Below are 21,696 nucleotides of genomic sequence, written 5' to 3'. Positions count from 1 at the left end.
TGCAGGATCTTTTTACTCTTTCCAGCTTGTTCACTTAAAAATAAGTGGAGATAAGCACAAGGTCAGGAGATCAGGAGACCTTAACTTATAGTCTTCTTCCTTGTCAATCAACTCAGTGGCACCTTCTTTTCGTATATAAAGTTCTGGAATTATTACTATAGTGCTAGTTCTTATCTAGTTGGGAGTATTCCCTTGCTGCATTGTGCCATCAGCAAGGCAGACTCTCTGAATCTTCAAATCATTTCAGGAAGTTGATAGTTTCTTATTTATTTAACTGACATTCTCTTTTTTCATGTCTACAATAGAGGATTCAAAATCCATGAAGTCCTTTGGTCAAAGAAAAGAATTAAGAAAGACCTTTCCTTTTGCTCACAGTAAAAGAAACATAAAAGGACAGATTAAAATAAGGATTGCTTAGAACATTTTTTAAAGTGCCAGATTCTGTAGCAGTACGAAGGTTATGAAAATATGGAATTGTTAACACTTAAGAGATAAGACTAGTTAATATTTTGGTAATATAGTACAGGGTTAAAAATTAAAAATGCTCAAAATCTGCCAAGGGTTTTCAGAATTTTTGTGTGAGTTATGTGCAAAGTCATGAAATCTCAAAATTTGGCAATCTTCCCCACCACTTTAAGTATGTGGTAGGTATGGTATGGTAAGTACTGTGTTGCTGATTCCTTCAAATGATTACATTGAAAGATTTCCTTTTTATTAGAAACATATCAATACATGTCAAATGACTATGCAATTTTTGATTATAGAGAAAGCCATTGCGATGGTTTGCAAACAAACAAACAAACAAACTGAAATTTAGGCTCCCTGGTATCTAGGTTTGATTATCTCATATTATCCTATATTGGTCTCAGGTTCAACTGTGGAACTGGAATTGCAACAGTGACAAGCAAGGATAAAATTAAGCTGGGCGGATGGCACAGTGTGACTGTATTTAGAGATGGAGTGGATGGATGGCTTAGTTTGGATAACAGTCCACCAGTTCCTGGTAAATCTCAGGTGAGTTACTGGTGATAAAAGGCAATAGTATAATTTCTTCTAAAGTAAAAAACCAGAATTCTCAAAATTAGGAGCTGTGAACTACTAAGCACACTATAAGTTTCCTTAACTTCAGTTTGGGGATGCTTTAGCCCTTTTTTAAGGACATAGCTTTCTTGTGTGTCATATAGAAATGGTATTTCTCATCTTCTCTTAATTACATCCACATATTGTTGTATTTCAACAATGACTGTGCTGGATGGCTTCTTCTTTCAGACTTCTTCCAAGGTACTTTATTCCCTGGAGCTCATGGACTCAGTATTTAATCAGATAATTTCAGTATTTAGAAAGATCCTGATCTCTATCACATAGTGAAAGTCTAGTCTGCTATTTACACATATCTTGGTCTTCTGTTCTGTTAAGCAATAACAAGATATTTCTGAAGCAAACTAAAGATTTTTGACAGGTAGCTAAACCTGATACTCTAACTATCTGCTACAACTCACATTCCCCGTCTAGCACCAACCCACATTAAAGAGAAGATGGAAATTGATGGGTGTTTCCATAGTGTAAAGATTCCACAGGCTTGGAATCTGTACACCTTCCTTTGCCATGCTGTAAACTATTAGGATAGCTATTCTTGCTGGCCTTATGAACAAAGCAAAATAGAAACCTGCTTTGTAGAAAGAGCAAATGCTTGGAGCAAACCACATTAAATGATCTGTCTGGATGCGTCCTACTTCCTCAGAGGGCCAGCTGTATGTTTTGGGAACCAGAACTTCATTTAAAGTGTCACTGGCTTGTACTATCCCTAGTATCATTTATATAGTCTCTCCCTTTCCTTCCCTTCCCTTGGTTTTCCAGATGTCACTAGGCAAAAACTCTAACTAGTGCTTTTGCTTTTGTGCTTTGTCACTTGGAAATAAAAATAGATTTTAAAATATCTCTGAATCAATGCTTCCCACTCAAGTAAGGAGGAGTGCTTCTGTTAAGTATTTTGAGTAGGGAAAACCTTTACATCAGTACCAGCTTCCAATGTTTGACCAGCTGCCCAGAAAGCAAAGAGAGAGCCTTTTAAGATAATGCATTTAGGAGGATAAAGGTAATGATGGAAGTACAAAATAATATTAGATAGATTGACTTTATATCAGAATACATGGGTTTTCTTTTTGGGTGTATCAATATATCCAATGAAGTATTGTAATCAAGGAAATGAAGAGTGAAGAGACATGATATCTTATATGGCTACATAAGCCAGATTATAGGAAATGCACAGCTAAGGACAATAACTGAATCAGACATAAAGGTCCTTTGCTCTGTTTTTCCTGGAAGAAGATGAACTATAGAATCTACCTCCAGGTTTAAGATTTGTGGATTTCAACTCCCAGAATTGCTGACTGGGGAATTCTGGGAGTTGAAGCTCACACTTCTTAAACCCTCTGAGTCTGAGATACATGAATCTAGAAAACTCAGCTTCTTTAGAAAGAAGCAGCTAATCAAAATATTGGCAAAACCTGTAGGACAGAGGAATCTCTCTCCTAATTTCTATTGAATCCAGGGCCACTCTAGTGATTTCCTCATTTCAGAAGTATTTCTACCAGCAAATCTGAAATATCTCCTGATTGACCACTGATGCCATTAATGGGACTTCTTTTGTCCTTCTTTTGCCTTTTAGAACAAAAACTGGAGAACAGTATTACTGGTCAGAGGAGGAGCGCTGCACAAAAATGTGCAGTTGTGAATAGTAGTCCAATAGCAATGAAAAACTGTAAAACAGATTTATTTAAAAAAAACAATTAAGAAGAATCTTGGATTCCTATGGTTGGAGTAAGACTTAATTCAGAGCAATTTTATCATAGAGTTATTAGATTTACTAGTGATGGAGTAGCCTGAGACATGGTGTGAATCCCCATTTTGGTTAAGTTACATTGTTCAGTGAAGAACTGACTAGGAACACTATGTGCTCCGCTAAAATATGTGGAGGAAAAGCAAGATGGAAATGTAATAATTGAAATAAAGTGGCTTCTGTATTTACTCTTTTGCCTAATTTCTCATCACTGTTTCCTCTCTGTCTATCTTCTGCCTCTAGGGTCAATATAGCAAAATTACTTTTCGGACTCCCTTCTATCTTGGTGGTGCTCCCACAGCTTATTGGCTTGTGAAGTCAGTAGGAATCAATCATGGCTTTCAAGGGTGTGTTCAATCACTCACTATTAATGGAAAGCCCATTGACATGAGGCCCTGGCCTCTGGGAAAAAGCCTTAGTGGGGCAGATGTTGGTAAGTTCAACTTGGTTACCATTAACTCATTTATCTCATACACAAATCCCAACTTACCCAATCTAATAATGATATTGCATTGACCTTGTTCTATGTTATAGGTTTGTTTTAATTTATTAATTTGTTAGATTTAGGTTCCACCTTTCCTCCAGCAGTAATATGTAGTATGTATATGTAATTTCTTCCTTCAGTATTTTCCACAACAATCCTGTGAGGTAGACTGGCCCAAAGGGAGTGGAGGCTAGGAAATGTTAGGTTCCTCAGTTGCTGTTCTAGCCTTGTTGAATGGACTCCCTAGATAAATTAAGACTTGCTCTATCCTATCTAAAATTCTGGAACCTACTAGAGTTTTCTATAGAATTGCTTGAAGACTTTATTGTTGTCCTTAATTTATTTCACTTTGAATTACTTAGATTGATTTAATTGTTAATATTATTTTATTTGGACTTTTAATTATTTTTCCATTACTTTATGAATATTATAAAATTATAATATAATTCTATATTGTAATTATTTTTCCATTACTTTATGAATATTATAATGACATTTTTGTAACATTGGTTGGTTACTGATTGTTTTAATTTAATTTCCTTTATTTACCATAGATAATTTAGTAATTATTTTGTAAACAACTGTGGGTCTATACTGATTAATGAATGAATGAATAAATATGTCAATCCATGTAATATATTGAGCTTCTAAAGTTGTAGATGGATGAAACTGGATGAAACTGGATATCCCAGTTCAACTACTATGCTACAACTTTCTTAAGTTAGATCCCAACATAATAACATTTAGAGTAGTTTAATAGAACATTAGTGAATCTACTCTAAATGTGACTGAATCTAGATCCAGCCCAGAATAATGACCTTGCAGTAATGAGTTTTCTTCGAAATATAATTCTGTGTTTTGTTTATTTATTTGTTTAGGTACAAATAGTTCTAGTTTAATGACAATTCATTCAACAACTGTTCACCATCATGGCTGCAATGAATGAATGGTAGTTATGATCCTTGAAATTAAGGGTGATGCCACATCCTTGCAGTCACATGATCAAAATCCAGGCACTTGGCAGCCTGCCCACATTTAAGATTGCAGGGTGCTCTTCAAGTCTCCCAATCACCTACAGCAGGGGTGTCAAACTTGATTTCATTGAGGACCGCATCAGGTTGTGTTTGAGCTTGGGGGGGTGAGTGGGTGTGGCTGTGGTGGGTGTGGCTAACTCAACATCCTGCTGCCATCTGCCAGAAAAAATGGAGCCTGGTATCAGCCCTGGATCCATCTTGATTCAGATTTGGGGCTGCCACAGTGGGGGAATGCTGACACCTGGGAAAGCCATGACACCTGGGAGAGTTTTGCTGGCAGAGGGTTCCAGGAGGCCATAACAGCTAAAAACGGAGCCTGGGAGGGCTGTCCATGGCCCTCACAAGCTCCGTTTTCACTGGCAGAGGCACTGCGGGCCAGTCCTTCACTGTTTCCAGGGCGGCCCAGTGGGCCAGATCTAAGAACCCTGCAGGCCAGATCTGGCCCGCAGGGCTTGAGTTTGATACCCCTGACCTACAGTATCTTTCTCCCATCACTGCCCTTTTGGCCTCCCTACCCTCCAATGGCTCTGCCACTCTCAGCCACCACCATCCCTGCCAGCCCCATTGCTCTGCATGTATATTGCCTTCACAAAGCATCCCTAGGCTGGGCATGCCTCACAAGCAGTGGGAAGAAGAAGACAGCACTGTCCACTCATTCGGCAAATATTTGAAGTTACAGCACTGAAGGAGAGGAACTTACGACAAATCCTCACAGTTGCAGCCGCTCTAGCATCCTTATGCGATTGTGATTCAGGCACTTGGCAACGGTTACAATATTGCAGCATCCTGCAATCACAGTATTAAGTACACTGCTGGCTTCTGAAAGCAAAGTCAATGGAAAGGCTGGCAGGACATCACTAATGATGATCAGATGACCACGCAATGCTGGGACCACAAAGATTTCACCTAACAATAGCAACTGGAGTTACTGGAACTGCTTATTGTGGTCACATGATGTGCCTTAGAACCGCATCACTTAGTAATGGAGTTCTTAGTTCCAATTACTATCATCAACTAGCACTGTCTATATAAAATTATACGCTGGCCAGGTTCCTTTCTTCACTCCCATCATGCCCTCCTTCCAAGGATTCATCATCATCATCATTATCATTTTAGCCATTGTCTATCCACTGCAGGATGAAGGCCTCTTCTGCTTGTTTCCAACCTATATGGTCCTGAGCTCTCTTTTGCCAATTGGGCCCGCAATACTTGCTGATGTTGATCTGTCTTGTTTTAGGTCTCTTTCATGGATACCTTTTATCAAGTGGGATTGACTCCATGACCTCTTTGGTCCATCAGTTCTTCTTGCTATGTGACCAGCCCATTTCCATTGCAATTCTGTTACTCTCTTGATGATATTGTATACTTTCATTTGTTCTCTAATCCATGTGCAGGTCTTCCTTTTTCTTTCCATGGCTCTTTGTGCCACCTTGTGTTGATTGTAAGATTAGTGTCCATGTTTCACCACATATGTTAGAGCAGCTAGCACACACTGATCCTTCCATGGACTGTGTCTTGTAATTTCTCTCTTGAAACCTGGTAGGGAAGGAACAAACCAGATTTCGATGGGGAGGGAGTGAAAAAATTGTGAGGTCCTGTCAGATGACAATGCCTTATATATGTGGGATCTAGAGGAAGTTATTAAATCAGCTTGGACAGGCAGATGCATATGAGAGAAGTTGGCCCTTCAGAAAACCTGGTCCAGGACCTGCTTGTGCCTACAAGTAACAAACAACCTTGAATCACAGTTACTTGCAACTCTGAACAATTGAATTCAGGTAGAAAATTTAAATGTCGTCATAGGAACAATCTACAGGATTGTGCAGGTCCCTGTGTTCTATCAATGGTAGAAGTAGACACAAAGTCAGTTTTCAGGTCTAGTGTAACTTAGATAAGAGGTCATCCTTTTGTTCTTTTTATAACATATATCAAAAGAGGGCAGAAACTGCTATCGACCACATTCAAAGTTGTTGAACTCTCCCCTGGATAGAAATACCAGGTTATCTGTGGGATATTAAAAAAGCTAATAAATTGGTCTAGAAAGCAAGCACAGAAGGAAATAAGGTCTTGGGGAAGCCTACTGTGCAATTTCACAATAAAGTGAGAAGCTATAGAATACTATAGGACTTGAAACTTAAAAAAAATTCTCTCTGATCTACACTGACTGTTGGCTACCATTACCATATAGCTTATCAAAACCCATCATATTAAAATTCTAGTAGTATCTTCTTACAGGAAATGTTTAGGGCTGTATATATATTATTTTTCAAATTCACACAGTTTTTAGTTCCTTTTTCCCAACTCCTCTTGTAAGTAGAATATCATTTATGCTTTATGTTGCCTTATTTTGAAGATAAGAAGGATAATGCTGATTGAATGAACAGATGGGAGCAGAAGTGATCAGTCGATAGCATCCACCTCAGAATGTCTTTGATTGGGTGAATGGGTTTTTATTCCTGAAGCTGGAGAATTCCATTTGATGTTGCCTTTTGAACGTATGATCAAGGCTGTATTTCATTCTGTATTTCATTTTGCTGCTTGTGGCATTTATATCAAGTTGGCTCATCAGTCTTTTGTGGTATTGTGTCTTGGACATCATAAGTAAAAAAGTCAAAATATTTTATCTGCAATGCTATACTGTAAGTAGTATGTAGTAACTACGTACTAGTACTGTACATTCTTACATAAAGTAAGACATACCAAATTTATTTGGACTTCTGTCTAAGTAAGCATATTAAATGTAAGGTTGTTTAGGAAGCACATGATATGGTTGTTAGACTCAGTTATTCCACAGTACCAGTATTTCTGCTGAATTATGTGTTATGCATAGGAAATTCCCCTAGTTTCTGATGTATCCATTGTTTGATTTTCTCATTTGGATTCAGCGTTACAGTAGGTAGTTCTACTTCATGTTCCTTGCCCCATTAGTCTGACAATTTTTTTTCATACATGCCCATCTTCGCACCTTATTTTGTACTTATCTGCATCTTTTAAAAAAAAGTTTCATTTGATGTATTTGACCACTAACGGATCTAGTGTTTTAAGACATCATGTTTGTAGTTAATTGGGAATCACTATCTTCTCATATCCAACCAAAAAATTTAGATCTTAGCTAAATCAGGGCATGGTTCAAGAGAACCCACATTTTGGGTGGAGTTTATGAAATCAAATTTCCAGAGGAAATTTCCCTGTATATGCTGCCTGTATTTCTTCTGCTTGTGAAGACCTAAAAGAGGGGAGCATATTATCATTTACAGAACATAAGAGCGTAGCATGCATTTTACGATCATGTCACTTAGTGATGCAGTTCCCACTCCCAATTACCATCATTAAGTGAGGACTGCCTGTATAGAAGTCCTCCATTGGTTTTGTGTGTGCCTCTGTGATGTGTTTGCTAGAGAATTACTCCTCTCCTAAAAAATTCAGCTCAGACTTAGGTCTGATTTGGAGATCACATATTAGGAAGTATGAACTTGATTGCTGTTATGTATGCGTGCAGGCAATTCCTTAGATCAGGAGTCCCCATCTCCTGGGCTGCAGCCTACTACCGAGCCATGCCCATGTGGAATTGGGCCACCCGAGTGGCGGGCCAGTGCACACACATGCAGGTTGATTTGTGCAAGAAGTGGACCAGTTCCCCTTTCCCCTCCGCCAGGCTGCCAAGCCGTAAAGTTTGGGGATCAATCAAAAATATAGAGTTCTACTTTGTATAGCTGACATGGGTAGAGAAATAGTCTCCTTCCCATTGCAAAGGTCATCATGTGTTGTCAATGGTTTGTTTTTTTTTTGACTGATTGATTGACTCATTGACAAGTATATTCCCATGCTCCTGGCATGCCAACCTTGATGGTTTACCATACAACATAAACATAATGCACACCCATGTCTAGGGCCTGAATGCATGAAGGATGCCATTTCTTGGATAGGTTTCCTGGCTGTGTTGACATTGACTTAATACCTCTTGACTGCTCTTGGCATTTAATTTCTTTTTTTCCCCCGTATTATGTTCTAAGGATATTAATGGTTTAAAATGTTTAAAATATACAATTGAATGAATGAATGATGAAAATTAATAACATCAGGTAAAATAATAAAACAAGGGTAATCAAGGAGCATAAACTAAAGTTCTCAAACATCCATTATAGAAATAAAGTGCTAAGAAGAAAGCAACAATTGCTTCTCAAAATAGCTTATAGGCTTCTCTTGAAATTGGCCATCAAGAACAAGGTCCAGCCAGCTCTCTCCCCTCAGTGGGGAGAGAATTTCACAATAATTGTCAAATATATATTACTGTAGCTCAAAATGGCTCTAAATTACACCTGTTCTTCCTGTGCTCATTTATCAGCCTGTTCTGTCCCATTTCTCCACTAAATTGTAGACTTTTTTCTATTTCAAATGCACATTTGGGGGAGGAAATCTATTAAAGAGTTCTAAATGTGTTTTTCTTTCATGTGTGTGTGTCTGTGTGTGTGTCTGTGTGTGAAATATATGTGTGTGTGTGTGTTTGTATGTATATACAGTATATATATATAATTATAAGCCAATAGCTGCATTATAGTATTTCTGATCTATATGTTATTTAAGGAAACATGTTGTATAAACATTTGGAAGGGCTATGAATAACCTGGGAAATCTATCATTCAATCTCTTTATGTCCTTTATTTCATTAAAAGTAGCTCTCACTCATCGTTTAAAGATAAGGGGGGAAACAGTTTTTTTTAAAAAAACAGTATTAGGAAGAAATACTAATATTACTCTATCATTTGCTGTGCTAAATGTAGTAGGGATAAAAGTAATGTATTCTGTAATGCCTACAAGATAAATTAATAATACTGTAAATGTGTATGTCTCATCAAGTTATCATTGACTTCTGGCATCTACCTGGTCAAAACCTTGTAGTTTCTTTGGTAACATTTTTGGGAGTGGTTTGCCATTGTCACCATCCTAGGACTGAGAGAGAGTGAGTGAGGCCAAAGGTCATCCAGCTGGCTTTGTGCCTGTGGCAAGACTAGAACTCACAATGTCTCAACCCAGCTGGCTCCCATAATTGTGAGACCAATGTATTGGATGCAGAGTATTCCAGAGAACTGCTTTGCAAAACCTGCTAATGTAAGGGAAGCAGTGCATTAAAGTAGCTTCTAAAACATGCAGCTATAACTCCAGTTTATTATTTGTGTGCTTACACCAGCAACACCTCAGCAGGAACAGTTTGGTATGTGCCCTCCCAGAGAGTCCAAGACAATTCTCAATGCAGATCTATAGGTCTTTCAAAGGAAGGTGAATATTTTGCAGGGCATTGGAAATCTAATAATTCAGTAATGAATGTAAACTGAACTTGAAATGTCTGTGTGAATTTTTCTGCAATCTATTTCTTCAACTTCTTTTCCCAAGTATTGTAAAAGATTAGGTTTGCTCTGCTAGACATTGTCTCTTGAGTGTACACATTAAGCCACATTATTCTGTATTACATTATCCCGTATTACTAAATCTTTAATGCCTAAAGTGGTGATATTTAAATGCTCTTCAGAACTACCTGGGAGAAAGAGACAAATCTGCCAGCTTTGACAATTGCTGTTATCTCAGCTACTTTCCCTTTAGATAGCAAGATAATGATGATGCTGATTATAGAAGATGTTCTATGCATTTACTTTATTTACTCAATTTATAAAGCTGATCACCTGTAGGCAACTCTAGGTGACTACTATCAGGAAAACAACTACAGAAATAGAAATAATAGCAACAGAAAGTGACACAAAAGAACATATATAAAATACGTACATTGCAGGAAGCAAAATATACTTCACATAATTAACACATATTGATGCTTATGCACCCTGGTCCAGGGAAATGCCAGATCTTCAGGGCTTTTTAAAGGCCATCAGAATCAGTGTCATGCAGGAAGGGGGTTGCTGTTCCACCGGCAGTTATGCTGTTTATTATAGCAGAGGCCATGTGGCTTGTAGGAACATCTTTCTCCAATGTTTCTGCTCGTCCCACTAGATCTGCCAGATTGGGCATTTTTTGGGTCCCCAGAATGAATCGGTGTCATCTAATGTGGCTGAGGAAGCAGTTTCTTCTCTCTCATGACACTTTCATTATGGAACAGCCCATTTCAGAGATATGGATTGATGTGATGGCGTTAGCTTTCAGGGAGACCATGAAAACCTGGCTTCCACTCCATCCCTTGGCACTGGGACCAGGATGTTAGTAGAGCATTGGCATGAGCATGGGCAGTATGTTGGTACAGATATTTTTATAGGGAACATGACACAAATTTTCCTTTAATTTTGATAATTGTATTTTTAAAAAATCTTAATTCACCATCCAACGTACTATAAGATGGACAGCCATGTGAATTTGGTCATTAAGTAAAACAAAACCATGCTCATCTTATCTCTTGTGGTTTGCTGGCAGCAAGGTGAGGACGGCTGAGGTCTCAGAGAGTGAGGACTCAGATGAGGGGCCCGTGTGTGAGGCAGGAATGGGGCCAGGACCATCAGGGAGTGGAATGCTGCCTTTGGAGATTGTGGAGGCTGGAAGCAGTGATGAAGAGGTTCCTGAGGAGCCTGTGCCCAGTGTGCGTGCATGCAGGGCTGCTTGAAGGATAGAGCAGCTGCAGCAGCATGGGCGACATGGGAGTAAGGCTACAAGGTAATGGCCCCTCCCTCAAGAGATAAAAGCCAGCTGAGAAATTGGAGTTATTTGCAGGAAGCAAAGAAGTTTTTGCATTCAAGCCTTGTGGACATTCGAAATATCTTGGTTGGTGTTTGGAGACTCTTTGTGTTTGACATATTTCTTAGTAACTTTATCTAGTATTCTTGGCAGCCTTGCACCACCTTGGCAAGACTTGTTCTTATCAGAGATTTGAAACAGCCTTTTAACCGTGAAGGAATGGAATTCGTAAAGAATCATTAAAAGGTTTTTCTGTTACCTCTATTTAGTGTTTGTTTCCTTGGAACAAGGTTTGGGTTTGAACATTATCTGATCTTTTGGAGTACACAGGGATAATTGGAGATAGGCACAGCTTTGTAGATTACACCACCATCTTGAAGTGTACTGATAACCATACTATACTTGGGCAACATGGATTATCTTCCATGCAGAATATTTAACAAGTTGCATTGTTGCTAATAAGTTGAGATCCTGCTGCTTAGCATCTCTTAGTATAGGTCCTATCCAGGGGTGGGATTCAAATTTTTTAACAACTGGTTCTGTGGGTGTGGCTTAGTTGGTGGGTGTGGCTTGGTGGTCAGGGAATGGAATGCTGCTGGGTGTGGCCAACTCAATATCACTCACATTGAGGCACGCATCTCCTCTCCTGGACTCTCATGACTGTGGGGATGCTGCAACAGTCGTAAGTGGGAAAAATGGTCATAAGTTAATTTTTTCAGTGCCATTGTAACTTTGAATGGTCACTCCACACAAGCAAAGTACCAGCAAAGAAGAGGAAAAAAACTCCAGAGAAGTTCCTGAGACAGGAAGTCTAGTCCTGCCAAAAATGTAATAAGGATTAACGGAGAGGCAGTTTCTGTAAGCAACACCAGAATGTTTCCTTCCTGCCTTCCTTACAGGATTAGGCCAGTAATTTCTTCTAACAACTGGTTCTCTGAACTGCTTAGAATGTTAACATCTGGTTCTAGCGAATAGGTGCGAACTGGTAGAATCCCACCCCTGGTCCTATCAAACATAGAAAAAATAAGACAACTGAAGTAAATATTGCACTTAATCTAGAACCAAAAGAACAAGAAAGAAGCTAATGAAAAGTATAAAATTTGGCAAGCTGTCATTTATAGAAAAATGTTGCAATTATTGCTTCATTGCTACCATTTTGTGAAACCTCTTGTAGCCTGAAATATACTCTTAATTAGTTTAGGCATTACCTAGAAGGTGACACATTTATATGTCTACTCTCATGTTTATATAGGGAACAAGACATTATAATGGAAAACAAGAACTCTTGAGATAGTGCACACTTGTCCAATCAATCAATCATGAAGTGGCATCTATCAAATCTAACCTAACTTACTTGAATGATAAGACACTGCTTTATGCTTTTCCCCTGCTTTAGGTGAATGTAGCAGTGGGATTTGTGATGAAGCTTCTTGCATTAATGGTGGTACCTGCACAGCCAGCAAAGCAGATCGATACATCTGCCTTTGCCCACTTGGATTTAAAGGCCGCCACTGTGAAGAAGGTGAGCAGATGTCTATGTCAGCTAGAAATAGAGTGGTACTCCAGAATTTCTACAGAGCACCTGATTCAGGAAAACACCCATTTCAATTCATACTTACAGAATATTTGTTGCATATCAGTGATCCTGTGGCTTCCATGAATAATACCCTATTGTTGAATTGATTACTGGTTCAAAGGGTTCTTAGGACCTCATGATTCTATATGAAAGTGAAGAGAACATTAGGCATATACTTTTCCCTCTCCTTTTCCATAACTAAGAGAAAAAATGTTCCTGTTCATGTTCACTGTCTGAACTCAGTGATTTGAACCAAGGACCTTGGTCTGAGGAACATGTTGTTAGATAAGAGAACTACAGGTTCAGTGATCTGTTTAAAATTAGGCTCTTTGTTTGACATCTTAAATGCTGCAATATTTAAAAGTCTGCCAAAATCTTCTCCTGGCCTTGAAGAAGAAGTAGATGGGTGTGGGGAAGAATGGAATGCCAAATTCTGTTCTAGCTTATTTCAGCTTTGTCAGAAAGGCTATGTTTTAACAACTTGTGTGAAGTTCTCTAGTTGTTTCTTTGTTCCTTTTCAATTATTGTAAATTCCATTCCGTGAATGAAAACAAATATACGTGTCCCAGAATAATGTTGCAGGATCCAATCTAGATTGGTCACCAGAGGTTTAGTCTTTTGAGCTTTCAGATTCATTCTGGAACTCATCCTCTCTCATCAAAATGTGGTGAGAGAGAAATTCCCTGAGGATGGGCTTCAGCGTGAGACTGAAAGCTCGGACTCTGGTCCTGGTGACCAACCCAGATTGGATCCTGCAACTTCATTTCATCTTGTTTCTGTTAGCTCCCAGTTCTTCCTATTGTGGTCAGATAGTAACAAAAGCCATATCACTTATAGCAGGAAAGTCCTTAACAGATAATAAATAATCGGAGTTGGAAGGGACCTTATAGGTCATCTAATCCAATCCCCCGCCCAAGCAGGAGACCCTACACCATTTCTGACAAATGGCAGTCCAATCTCTTCTTGAAAGTCTCAAATGATGGCGTTCCCACAACTTCTGAGGGCAAGCTGTTCCATTGGTTGATCGTTCTCACTGTCAGAAAGTTTCTCCTTATTTCCAGGTTAAATCTCTCCTTGTTCAGCATCTATCCATTGTTCTTTGTCTGGCCTACAGGCACTTTAGAAAATAGATTGACCCCTTCTTCTCTGTGACAGCCCCTCAAATATTGGAACACTGCTATCATGTCTACCCTGGTGCTTCTCTTCACCAGACGAGCCATGCCCAGTTCCTGCAACAGTTCTCCTTGTTTCATTCGTAACCCTGTGAACCATCACTATGCACACTGTCTTCTTTGTTGAATATTACTTTATGGCAATGAATGAATATTTTGTATAAAATAATCTTCTGAAAGATTTGACTAGCTTGATCATGGATTTACACAACAATTTTTTCCTGTAAAAATGTCACAGATATTTAAACATTTTATCACTGTGGCATAGACAGTGAACCAATGTTACATCAAAATGATAATCTGTGGAGTGATATCATACAGCAAATCTTGTTCATACATATTTGCATCCCAAGCTCTAAGGCACATAGCTAGTATTTCTTCACTCCTCTTCTACCGCAGCAAGTGCCCATGTCCTGACAATTGATTAATAGCTTTCTGTGAATAAATCAAGCTACAAATGGTTCTCACATTTTGGACTGGCAACTAGGACAGTAAATGAAGAAGTTGCTAAGTGAAACAACCACCTTGCTTAGGATCTTACTTCAGTTCCCCTTGCTTTACCAACCTGAGAAGGTCATAAACGTGAGGATTAATTGTAAAGCTACTTGTAAAAGTTTGCCACAAAGGGCTTCACTGCAATCGGTTGCTAAACAAGGCAGTCCCTAAGTTTGTTGTTCATTGTTAAACATCCATAATGTATTTTACCTGATATAGTCTCTAGCACTAATTCCTGCTAAGAAATGTTGATTTTTTTTAAACCACAAATAAAGAGATGGAAGTTATAAGTGGCCATTTTAAGGATTAATGTGCTTTTCTTTGTTTGGGCCTTTCAGTTTTCACCCTCACCATACCTCAATTCAATGAGACACTGAAATCTTTTGCTGTTACCCCCTGGCCATTAGACCCAGTCAGCTATCTTTCTTTCATGGAATTTGAGATCACGTTTCGACCAGATGTAGCAAACGGTGTCCTGTTGTATAGTTACGATACAGGCAGCAAAGACTTCCTGTCCATTTGCATTGTGGACAGCTATGTGGAATTCAGGTTTGACTGCGGCTCAGGAACTGCTATTATCAGGTAAACGTTTTTTTAAAAAGTATTTGTCTATGACATTCTTTATTTCAATTCTTTCCCATAAGGATCATCCAAAAGAATAGGTAATTAAAGTGAACCATTTGTAATTTGATGAAATCCAAAAACCAAATGTTACGAAGGTAGATGTATTATGGATCAGGTTTTAATAATTTGTTCCATAAGTGATTGATAGTTTTGTGGCACCCTTAATGGCTTATGGACTGATCTGCAATTTAATTAATTTTCTGTGATCATGGAATTAAACATGGGTAGTCAGAAAAAAAGAATCACACTGGTTTCAGTGGAATTCACACGCAGGAAAATGACATTGAATGGTAACCTAATTAATGAAGGCAGAAAGCATTCAGCGACGAGGACTTGCATTATAAGCAGGATATAATGTGCATATTTTTTCTTATTACTCAAGGTCTTTATTACTTATTGATCCAGTGTGATGATTACCCTAATATCTATTGATTTACCCAGGATAATTAAACCTTAATTGTTCATACAATCCTGAGCGAAAGGGCATGAGTAGATAATTTGGAAAAGAGGCAGCCAAGAAGTTTGGTTTATTGTTTTCCCAGTATTTTAAAAAGGTATTTATACTTGGAGAAATGTTAAGAGCTCATCAATGATAAAAAGGAAAGCATGACAGGTATTTAAAATTTAAATTTATGTATTGTTAGAATTGACATGACATTTCTGCCTCTTCTATAAAAATTTACCAAATTTACCATGTCTGGTATTTAATTTACATTTATCTATTATATATTGGCTGTTTTTCTCTTCACAGATTAGTGACAGTTTATAAGGATTACCTTTATACTTTTTACATTTCTCCTGTGGGAAGCCACACACATCAATTGTGAATAACAGTCCTTTCTCAATGCCTCTTTTCATAATTAGAATTGTGAAGTAATTGGATATCCTTGGAGAATACCACATGGGCAAAAAGGACTGATACTGATTTAAATAATACAAGTTATGTAAAATATCTGTTACAATCCACCCATTTTAAGAGATTCTTCATAGCGGAGCTATTTTATTCTTTCTACATTTTTTTTTGCCTTAGTTTTTAACATGAATAATTTAGTTCAGGATGGACACATTTATTTTACTTTCATCAAGTTAATTTTTTTTCCAGACACAAATTTATTTCACTTTGTTTCCTGGGGCCCACATAGGCAAACCTTCATCTGGGTAAATCGGGGATGGAGCCCTTTTATGACTTGTGGACTTCAACTCCCATGGGCTGGGGCTTCAACTTCAACATGGCTAACTCAGGAATTCTGGGAGTTGAAGTCCACAAGACATAAAAGGGTCTTCCTTCCCCACTCCTGGTATAAAATGTTTTTTTTTAATTTTGCCTGAAGCGTTTTTTTAATGTATGCATTTTTTTGCAATCACTTTTCCCAATATATATCTTTTGCAAATAATTCTTTCCAACCTAATCAATAATCAATTTCCCCTTAATATTCTCCTTATGCATTTATAATTAGATAATGCATTGTAAAGTTTAAAAAAAGAAAAATAATCAGTGGATAATTGCATTCTGATGTATGCATTTGCTTGGGAACTTCAGGTTTGATCAGGTTTCATATGAAAATTTGAATGAAATCAATTTCATTCCCATGTCTCATGGTATATGTTTATTTCATGATTCAGACGAAGCTCTCCAGCTGTTCTATTTCCTGTGGAACTTTGACTGATCTCAGGGAGATTGATAGTTGGTTTATTATACTTTTATTAAAATAATTTACTTTATTATTTTACCCGATTATTTAAAATGATTGACAGTTGCAGAGCCTCTTAAACTCTAGAAATCATGGCTAGAAACTAATCATAATAGTATAATATACTATTATCTGAGTATCTGAAATTTCTATTTTAAAATAAGCAGTTCTCTAGATCCTAAAACTAATCTGAAACAGTGATGGTTAAGTAATAGCTCTTCTGCTGTACCTTACAATGAAGCAATTTCAGTTTCTCATTGCTGGAAATTCCACGCCTGCAGTCCAATTCTAGCACACAATAGACCCATCATTTCAGAAGTTTTTTAACTGCAAGCAAAACAATTTATTTTTATTTATTCATTTGCATTTATAAAGCTGCCCATCTCACCAAATTTGGGTGGCATACAATATAAAAATCACCTTAAAATAAGCATTCTAAAATTAGAATGACCATAAAATAAACATTCTAAAATTAAAAACATCCATTTTTAATATTAACATCTCTGTTTTGCATATGAAGCCTTGGCCTCACATAATAGTGGCACTGTGGGCATCATAACTATGAAATTGGCAAATGGTATAAAGTCATTGGATAGTGATAGATATTTCTGGGCTCCAATAGATTAACCAAACCCTAATCATGTCCTTGTTGATTCTTGTAATATCATTTTTGTGAAGAGTAGGTAGTAGAAATATTCAGAATGAATTCTAGAAAGGCCTTTTCTTGATCTGAATAGTTGGGCTTCGACAGACTGCATGTGGAGAGCACCAGGAATCAAAAAAAGAAAGTTTTGCAGAGTATTAGGCACCATTGGATTAGACTTGCCATATTATGGTTCATCCCTCATTAGAACAATCTTTATGGCATTTTGCATAAGACATGTATATGCCTTCTTTTAAGTATAGCATTAAGCTGAATATTACAGTATTTTTGTTTAGGCTTCTCTAATATGGAAGCCTTCAGATATGGTGGAATTCAGCTGACATTCTTTATGTCCTAGCTTGAGTCTAATAGATTTTACTCCCACAGATCTGAGAGATACTAGTTTGGGGAAATTCTTTCCTTCTTAATGATCACAGGACTCCAAGTTCTCAACAGCAGTCATTTCTACTGTATGAAATTCTTAAAACTCGAGATACCAAGACCTAAATACTCATCTTATGCAAATAACATCTTCTACATCAAGGGTCTTCAAACTTGGCAAGTTTAAGACTTGTAGACTTCAACTCCTAGAATTCCTGAGCTAACATGACTGGAGGAAGAATTCTGGGAGTTGAAGTCCACAAGTCTTAAAAGCTGTCAAGTTTGAAGATCCTGTTCTACATGATCAATCTTAGAAAACTGATATCACTGTGTATTTCACTGTGATTCCATTCTTTGGATCAAACATCACTGTTTCATTTTGTCTTTTAAATAGAAGTGAAGACCCCATCAGTTTGAACCAGTGGCATGAGCTCAAAGTGTCACGCACAGCAAAAAATGGTATTTTGCAGGTTGATCAACAAACTCCAGTAGAAGGAATGGCAGAGGTAAGAAAATATCTCATCTATATATTCACAATATAGAGATTTATTTAATTTTGAAGTTTGGATTTTTGGGGGGTGGGGTTTAAACTGTTTGCTCTTTAAGTTTTCTAATTTGATACCAAAAATTTAAAAAGTCCTTCAATACATTTTAATGAAGTACTAATACTTATTGGCTAAATAAGGCCAGTGACTTTTTAAAAATAGCTTTTTTATTATTAATAGTAATTTTATTACAGTTTAAAATTACAGTAATAAAAACTAATACAAAACTAAAAAGTAATACAACTGAAAAAATAGAAGAATAAAAAAGAATGAGTGGAAGGCACAGGAAAAAAAGGGAAAACAGAGTAATAGAGAACAAAATGAAATAAAAATAAAGAAAAAATAAACATACAAAGAAATGACTTTCTACCTTAATCCCAATGAGCATAAACAATTTTAATAATTTAGTAATAATCTCTTAAAATAAAATGATCTCTTTTTCGCATATCCCATCTCTTATTTATAAACAAATCCATGAAGCATTGTCACAGTCCTCATATCAGCAAAAATTCATTAAGGGATACCAGAAATACAACATGTCTCTTTTGACCCTGATCAAATAAATCAACTTTACATTTTAATATTTAATCCATTCAAATAATGTTGTAGAACAGAATTTCTTTTCATCTTTTCTTTGTCCACTTTTACAAAATTTTCCAAAACTTTAACAAGTCTCTTTTGTAAATCCAGTGTAGAAAAATCATCCAAGCCATTTCAATGTTTGTTATTTGTATATCCCTTTTAATTATTAAGACATAAACCAGTTTCTTTTGTATGTCCAGTGTAGTATCTTTTTTCATGTCATTCTTGTAGAAATCCGCTTTCAAGTCTTGATTTTGTCAGCTAGAACTCGTTCCTCTACCATAACATCATTTCAACACACTCTATAGAGGCAAGCAATCTTAAAATTAACTGCTGGGTCCATTATTCAAAAATATCCTTCAATATATCCAATGTTAAAATATTTTACTTCATTCTGTAATTGTAAATCAAGATTAAATGTTCTCTTTTGTTATCTTTATTTCCTTCCAGTTCCTCTAATTTTTAAAATCTTATTTTTCATTTAAAAATAATAAAAAACAAAAGTATTTTCTTATGGGAAGGATTCATTATAATTAATACCAATTTGTTTCTAATTTCTCTGGATGCTTAGTCCTTTTCTAACTTTCTAAAATCAATGTTTTAATCACCCTTTTGCTGTTTATAAAAAGAAAAAGCTATTAAATCATAGTTAATATATCTTTTGCTAAAAAGTGAATTCATCTGGAGTTAAAAAAACCTGTCAATTCACAGCTCCCTAACAACTAAAAAGCAGTTAACAAGAAATTTCCAAAGTGATTAAACAAGGAAGTATGCAAATTTAATGTTCTCTGAAAGCACTCACCATGGTTTAAGCACTTGGTTATTTCCTCTCCTCCTAGAGTTGTACATCAATCAGAGACAGCTATCTTGTGGTCTCCTTATGAAGGATAGTTACCTGGAGTACTTCTGGGCAATCTCAAATCCACTCCTTGTCCAGAGAGGAATTATCAAAGAGTGGTCTACTTGCTGACTCTTCATGCTATTATTGTGATTGGATCTGCTTTTCATGGAGTCATCTTCAGTCCAAAATTTTATCATTTTGTGTGAAGGAAAGCCAGACATATGCCCTCAGTGTCCCATTTTCATTTTACATTACTTCAGTATCCTAGAAGCAACCATTCTTCACTCTACCGCTAGAGATATATTTTATTTCTCTTGCATTTATTTTTATGTTTGTTATTTATTGGCAGGGAGCTTTCACACAGATTAAATGTAACCCTGAGATCTTCATAGGTGGAGTACCAAATTATGATGATGTGAAAAAGAACTCGGGCGTTCTGAAACCATTTTCTGGAAGTATTCAGAAGGTATCTGCTTTTCAAAACAATGTATTCACTATTGACTATTTACAGTTGTAGGGTTAATGCTAGATCTGAGTCTGTTTGATTCCGTTGCTTTTTAAAGGTCTCTTAAGAGATCCAAATATCATAATTTGTAATCAGAGATCAGGATGGACTTTTTACATGGAATTACATGCAATTCTGAACTGGGCATGTAAACATTTTCAGGGTGAAGAGAATGTAGGCATCTGGCCATGATTTGAGCATCTTCCAGTTTTAATTCATTTTTTTATATTGCCCAATCTGCAGCCAAAGCCTCTAATAAATCCAAAATCTACTGACAAACATACAGCTGAGAAGATAGGAAGGAGGGCCATAGCTTTTTAAAAATTATTTCCCAGCCTCTGAAAACCAAATGAAATCATTTGGCTTTATTTTACAGTTTTTCTGAAGTTAGAGGATGGGAATATTTTGGTACCTCCTCCAGGATTAGCACAGATTGTCAATTTGAGGATGAGAGTCTGCAGGGGCTTTGGTAATGCTTTCTTGATAGCAGAAAAGTACCACCACAGAAGCTTATTTGCTGAGAGACATTTGGCCCACCTTTTAGAAAGATATGATTGCAGCCTAAAATTTCTTAATCCATCATTTCAGAGTACCCAAAGCCAGTCTACTGAACAATAGTTTGTTCAGTATAAATTCTGAAAGAAGTAAATGGTGTACATGGTTGCTATATTCCCTTTTAAATGCACACTTCCCTGGAAATGATGACTTAAATAAGTGTTGGGTCAGGGTTCAGGAAGATTCTGTTTTGAAATTTCTGTCGAGAAGGTTGTTTTACATCTCTGATGAACTTTTGCGAACTTCTGTCTTGCACAAACTCTTCTACAGTTCAGGGATCAAATATCTAAGACTGATTCAATTGTTTTTGTTTTTTTTAAAAAAAACAACAACCCTGGAATTAAGTCAAGGCTTTTTGATTACTTATCCCCAAAGTGCTCATTCATATTACATTCTTGTCTCTTATAAGGATAAACAGTGGAATCCTTTGGAAGATTGTTTTCGGGTAACTTACTAAATGAAAGTAAACAGATGTTAGGCTGACCTCTCCAAATACTCTTTTCCTCTTCTAGTTTTGATTGAATAAAAAAGGCTTAACATAAAAGATTCACTTGATGGATAATAAATAAAGTAATAGAGTAGAAACTTCAAGTAGAAAACTTTAAAGCTTCTTTCTTATCTCTTAAACAAAGATAGTTTTGAATGACCGGACGATAGACACGAAGCAGGATTTCACAGCTGGAGTCAACTTAGGGAACACGGTCCATCCCTGTGTGAGTGCCCCCTGTGACAATGGGGGCTCCTGCGTGCCCAGGAAAGATGGGTATGAATGTGATTGCCCTTTGGGTTTTGAAGGACAAAACTGCCAGAAAGGTAATATAGTGCTATAATCGTAGCAATTCCATGTATATTCTAAGAATGATTTTACTTCCCAACCCTTACAGGAAAATGTTAGTCATACTATTCATTTTTTGCTGTTGAATCATATACAATATGCTTTGTGTTATAAAAAACAGGACTACAGAAGAGGCACAGAAAGGTTAATAACCACTGATTAGACATAAAGTTCACACATAAATTCCTGTTAAAGCATTATGCAATAAGTTCATTCATTTTT

At 36.9% G+C, this 21,696-nt stretch overlaps 1 protein-coding gene across 2 annotated transcripts in view; it reads left to right on the top strand.

Annotated features, from left to right (window-relative positions):
- EGFLAM (EGF like, fibronectin type III and laminin G domains) overlaps positions 1 to 21,696 on the top strand; it is a 119,412-nt gene that overhangs the window by 80,574 nt on the left and 17,142 nt on the right. For both annotated transcript variants that reach the window (XM_026715848.2, XM_087927371.1), the window contains exons 12-18: positions 870 to 1,014; positions 3,083 to 3,272; positions 12,426 to 12,551; positions 14,611 to 14,854; positions 18,006 to 18,117; positions 19,929 to 20,045; positions 21,272 to 21,452. In XM_026715848.2, the coding sequence (XP_026571633.2) occupies positions 870 to 1,014; positions 3,083 to 3,272; positions 12,426 to 12,551; positions 14,611 to 14,854; positions 18,006 to 18,117; positions 19,929 to 20,045; positions 21,272 to 21,452 (1,115 nt within the window). The remainder of the gene's footprint in view (positions 1 to 869; positions 1,015 to 3,082; positions 3,273 to 12,425; positions 12,552 to 14,610; positions 14,855 to 18,005; positions 18,118 to 19,928; positions 20,046 to 21,271; positions 21,453 to 21,696) is intronic.

The sequence above is a fragment of the Pseudonaja textilis genome, chromosome 2 (assembly GCF_049901715.1).
Source record: "Pseudonaja textilis isolate UNSWEBS1 chromosome 2, rPseTex1.2, whole genome shotgun sequence".
In the NCBI taxonomy this organism is placed as follows: domain Eukaryota; kingdom Metazoa; phylum Chordata; class Lepidosauria; order Squamata; family Elapidae; genus Pseudonaja; species Pseudonaja textilis.
The sequence above is the reverse complement of the archived record's forward strand: the minus strand, read 5'-3'. Positions and strand labels throughout refer to the sequence as shown.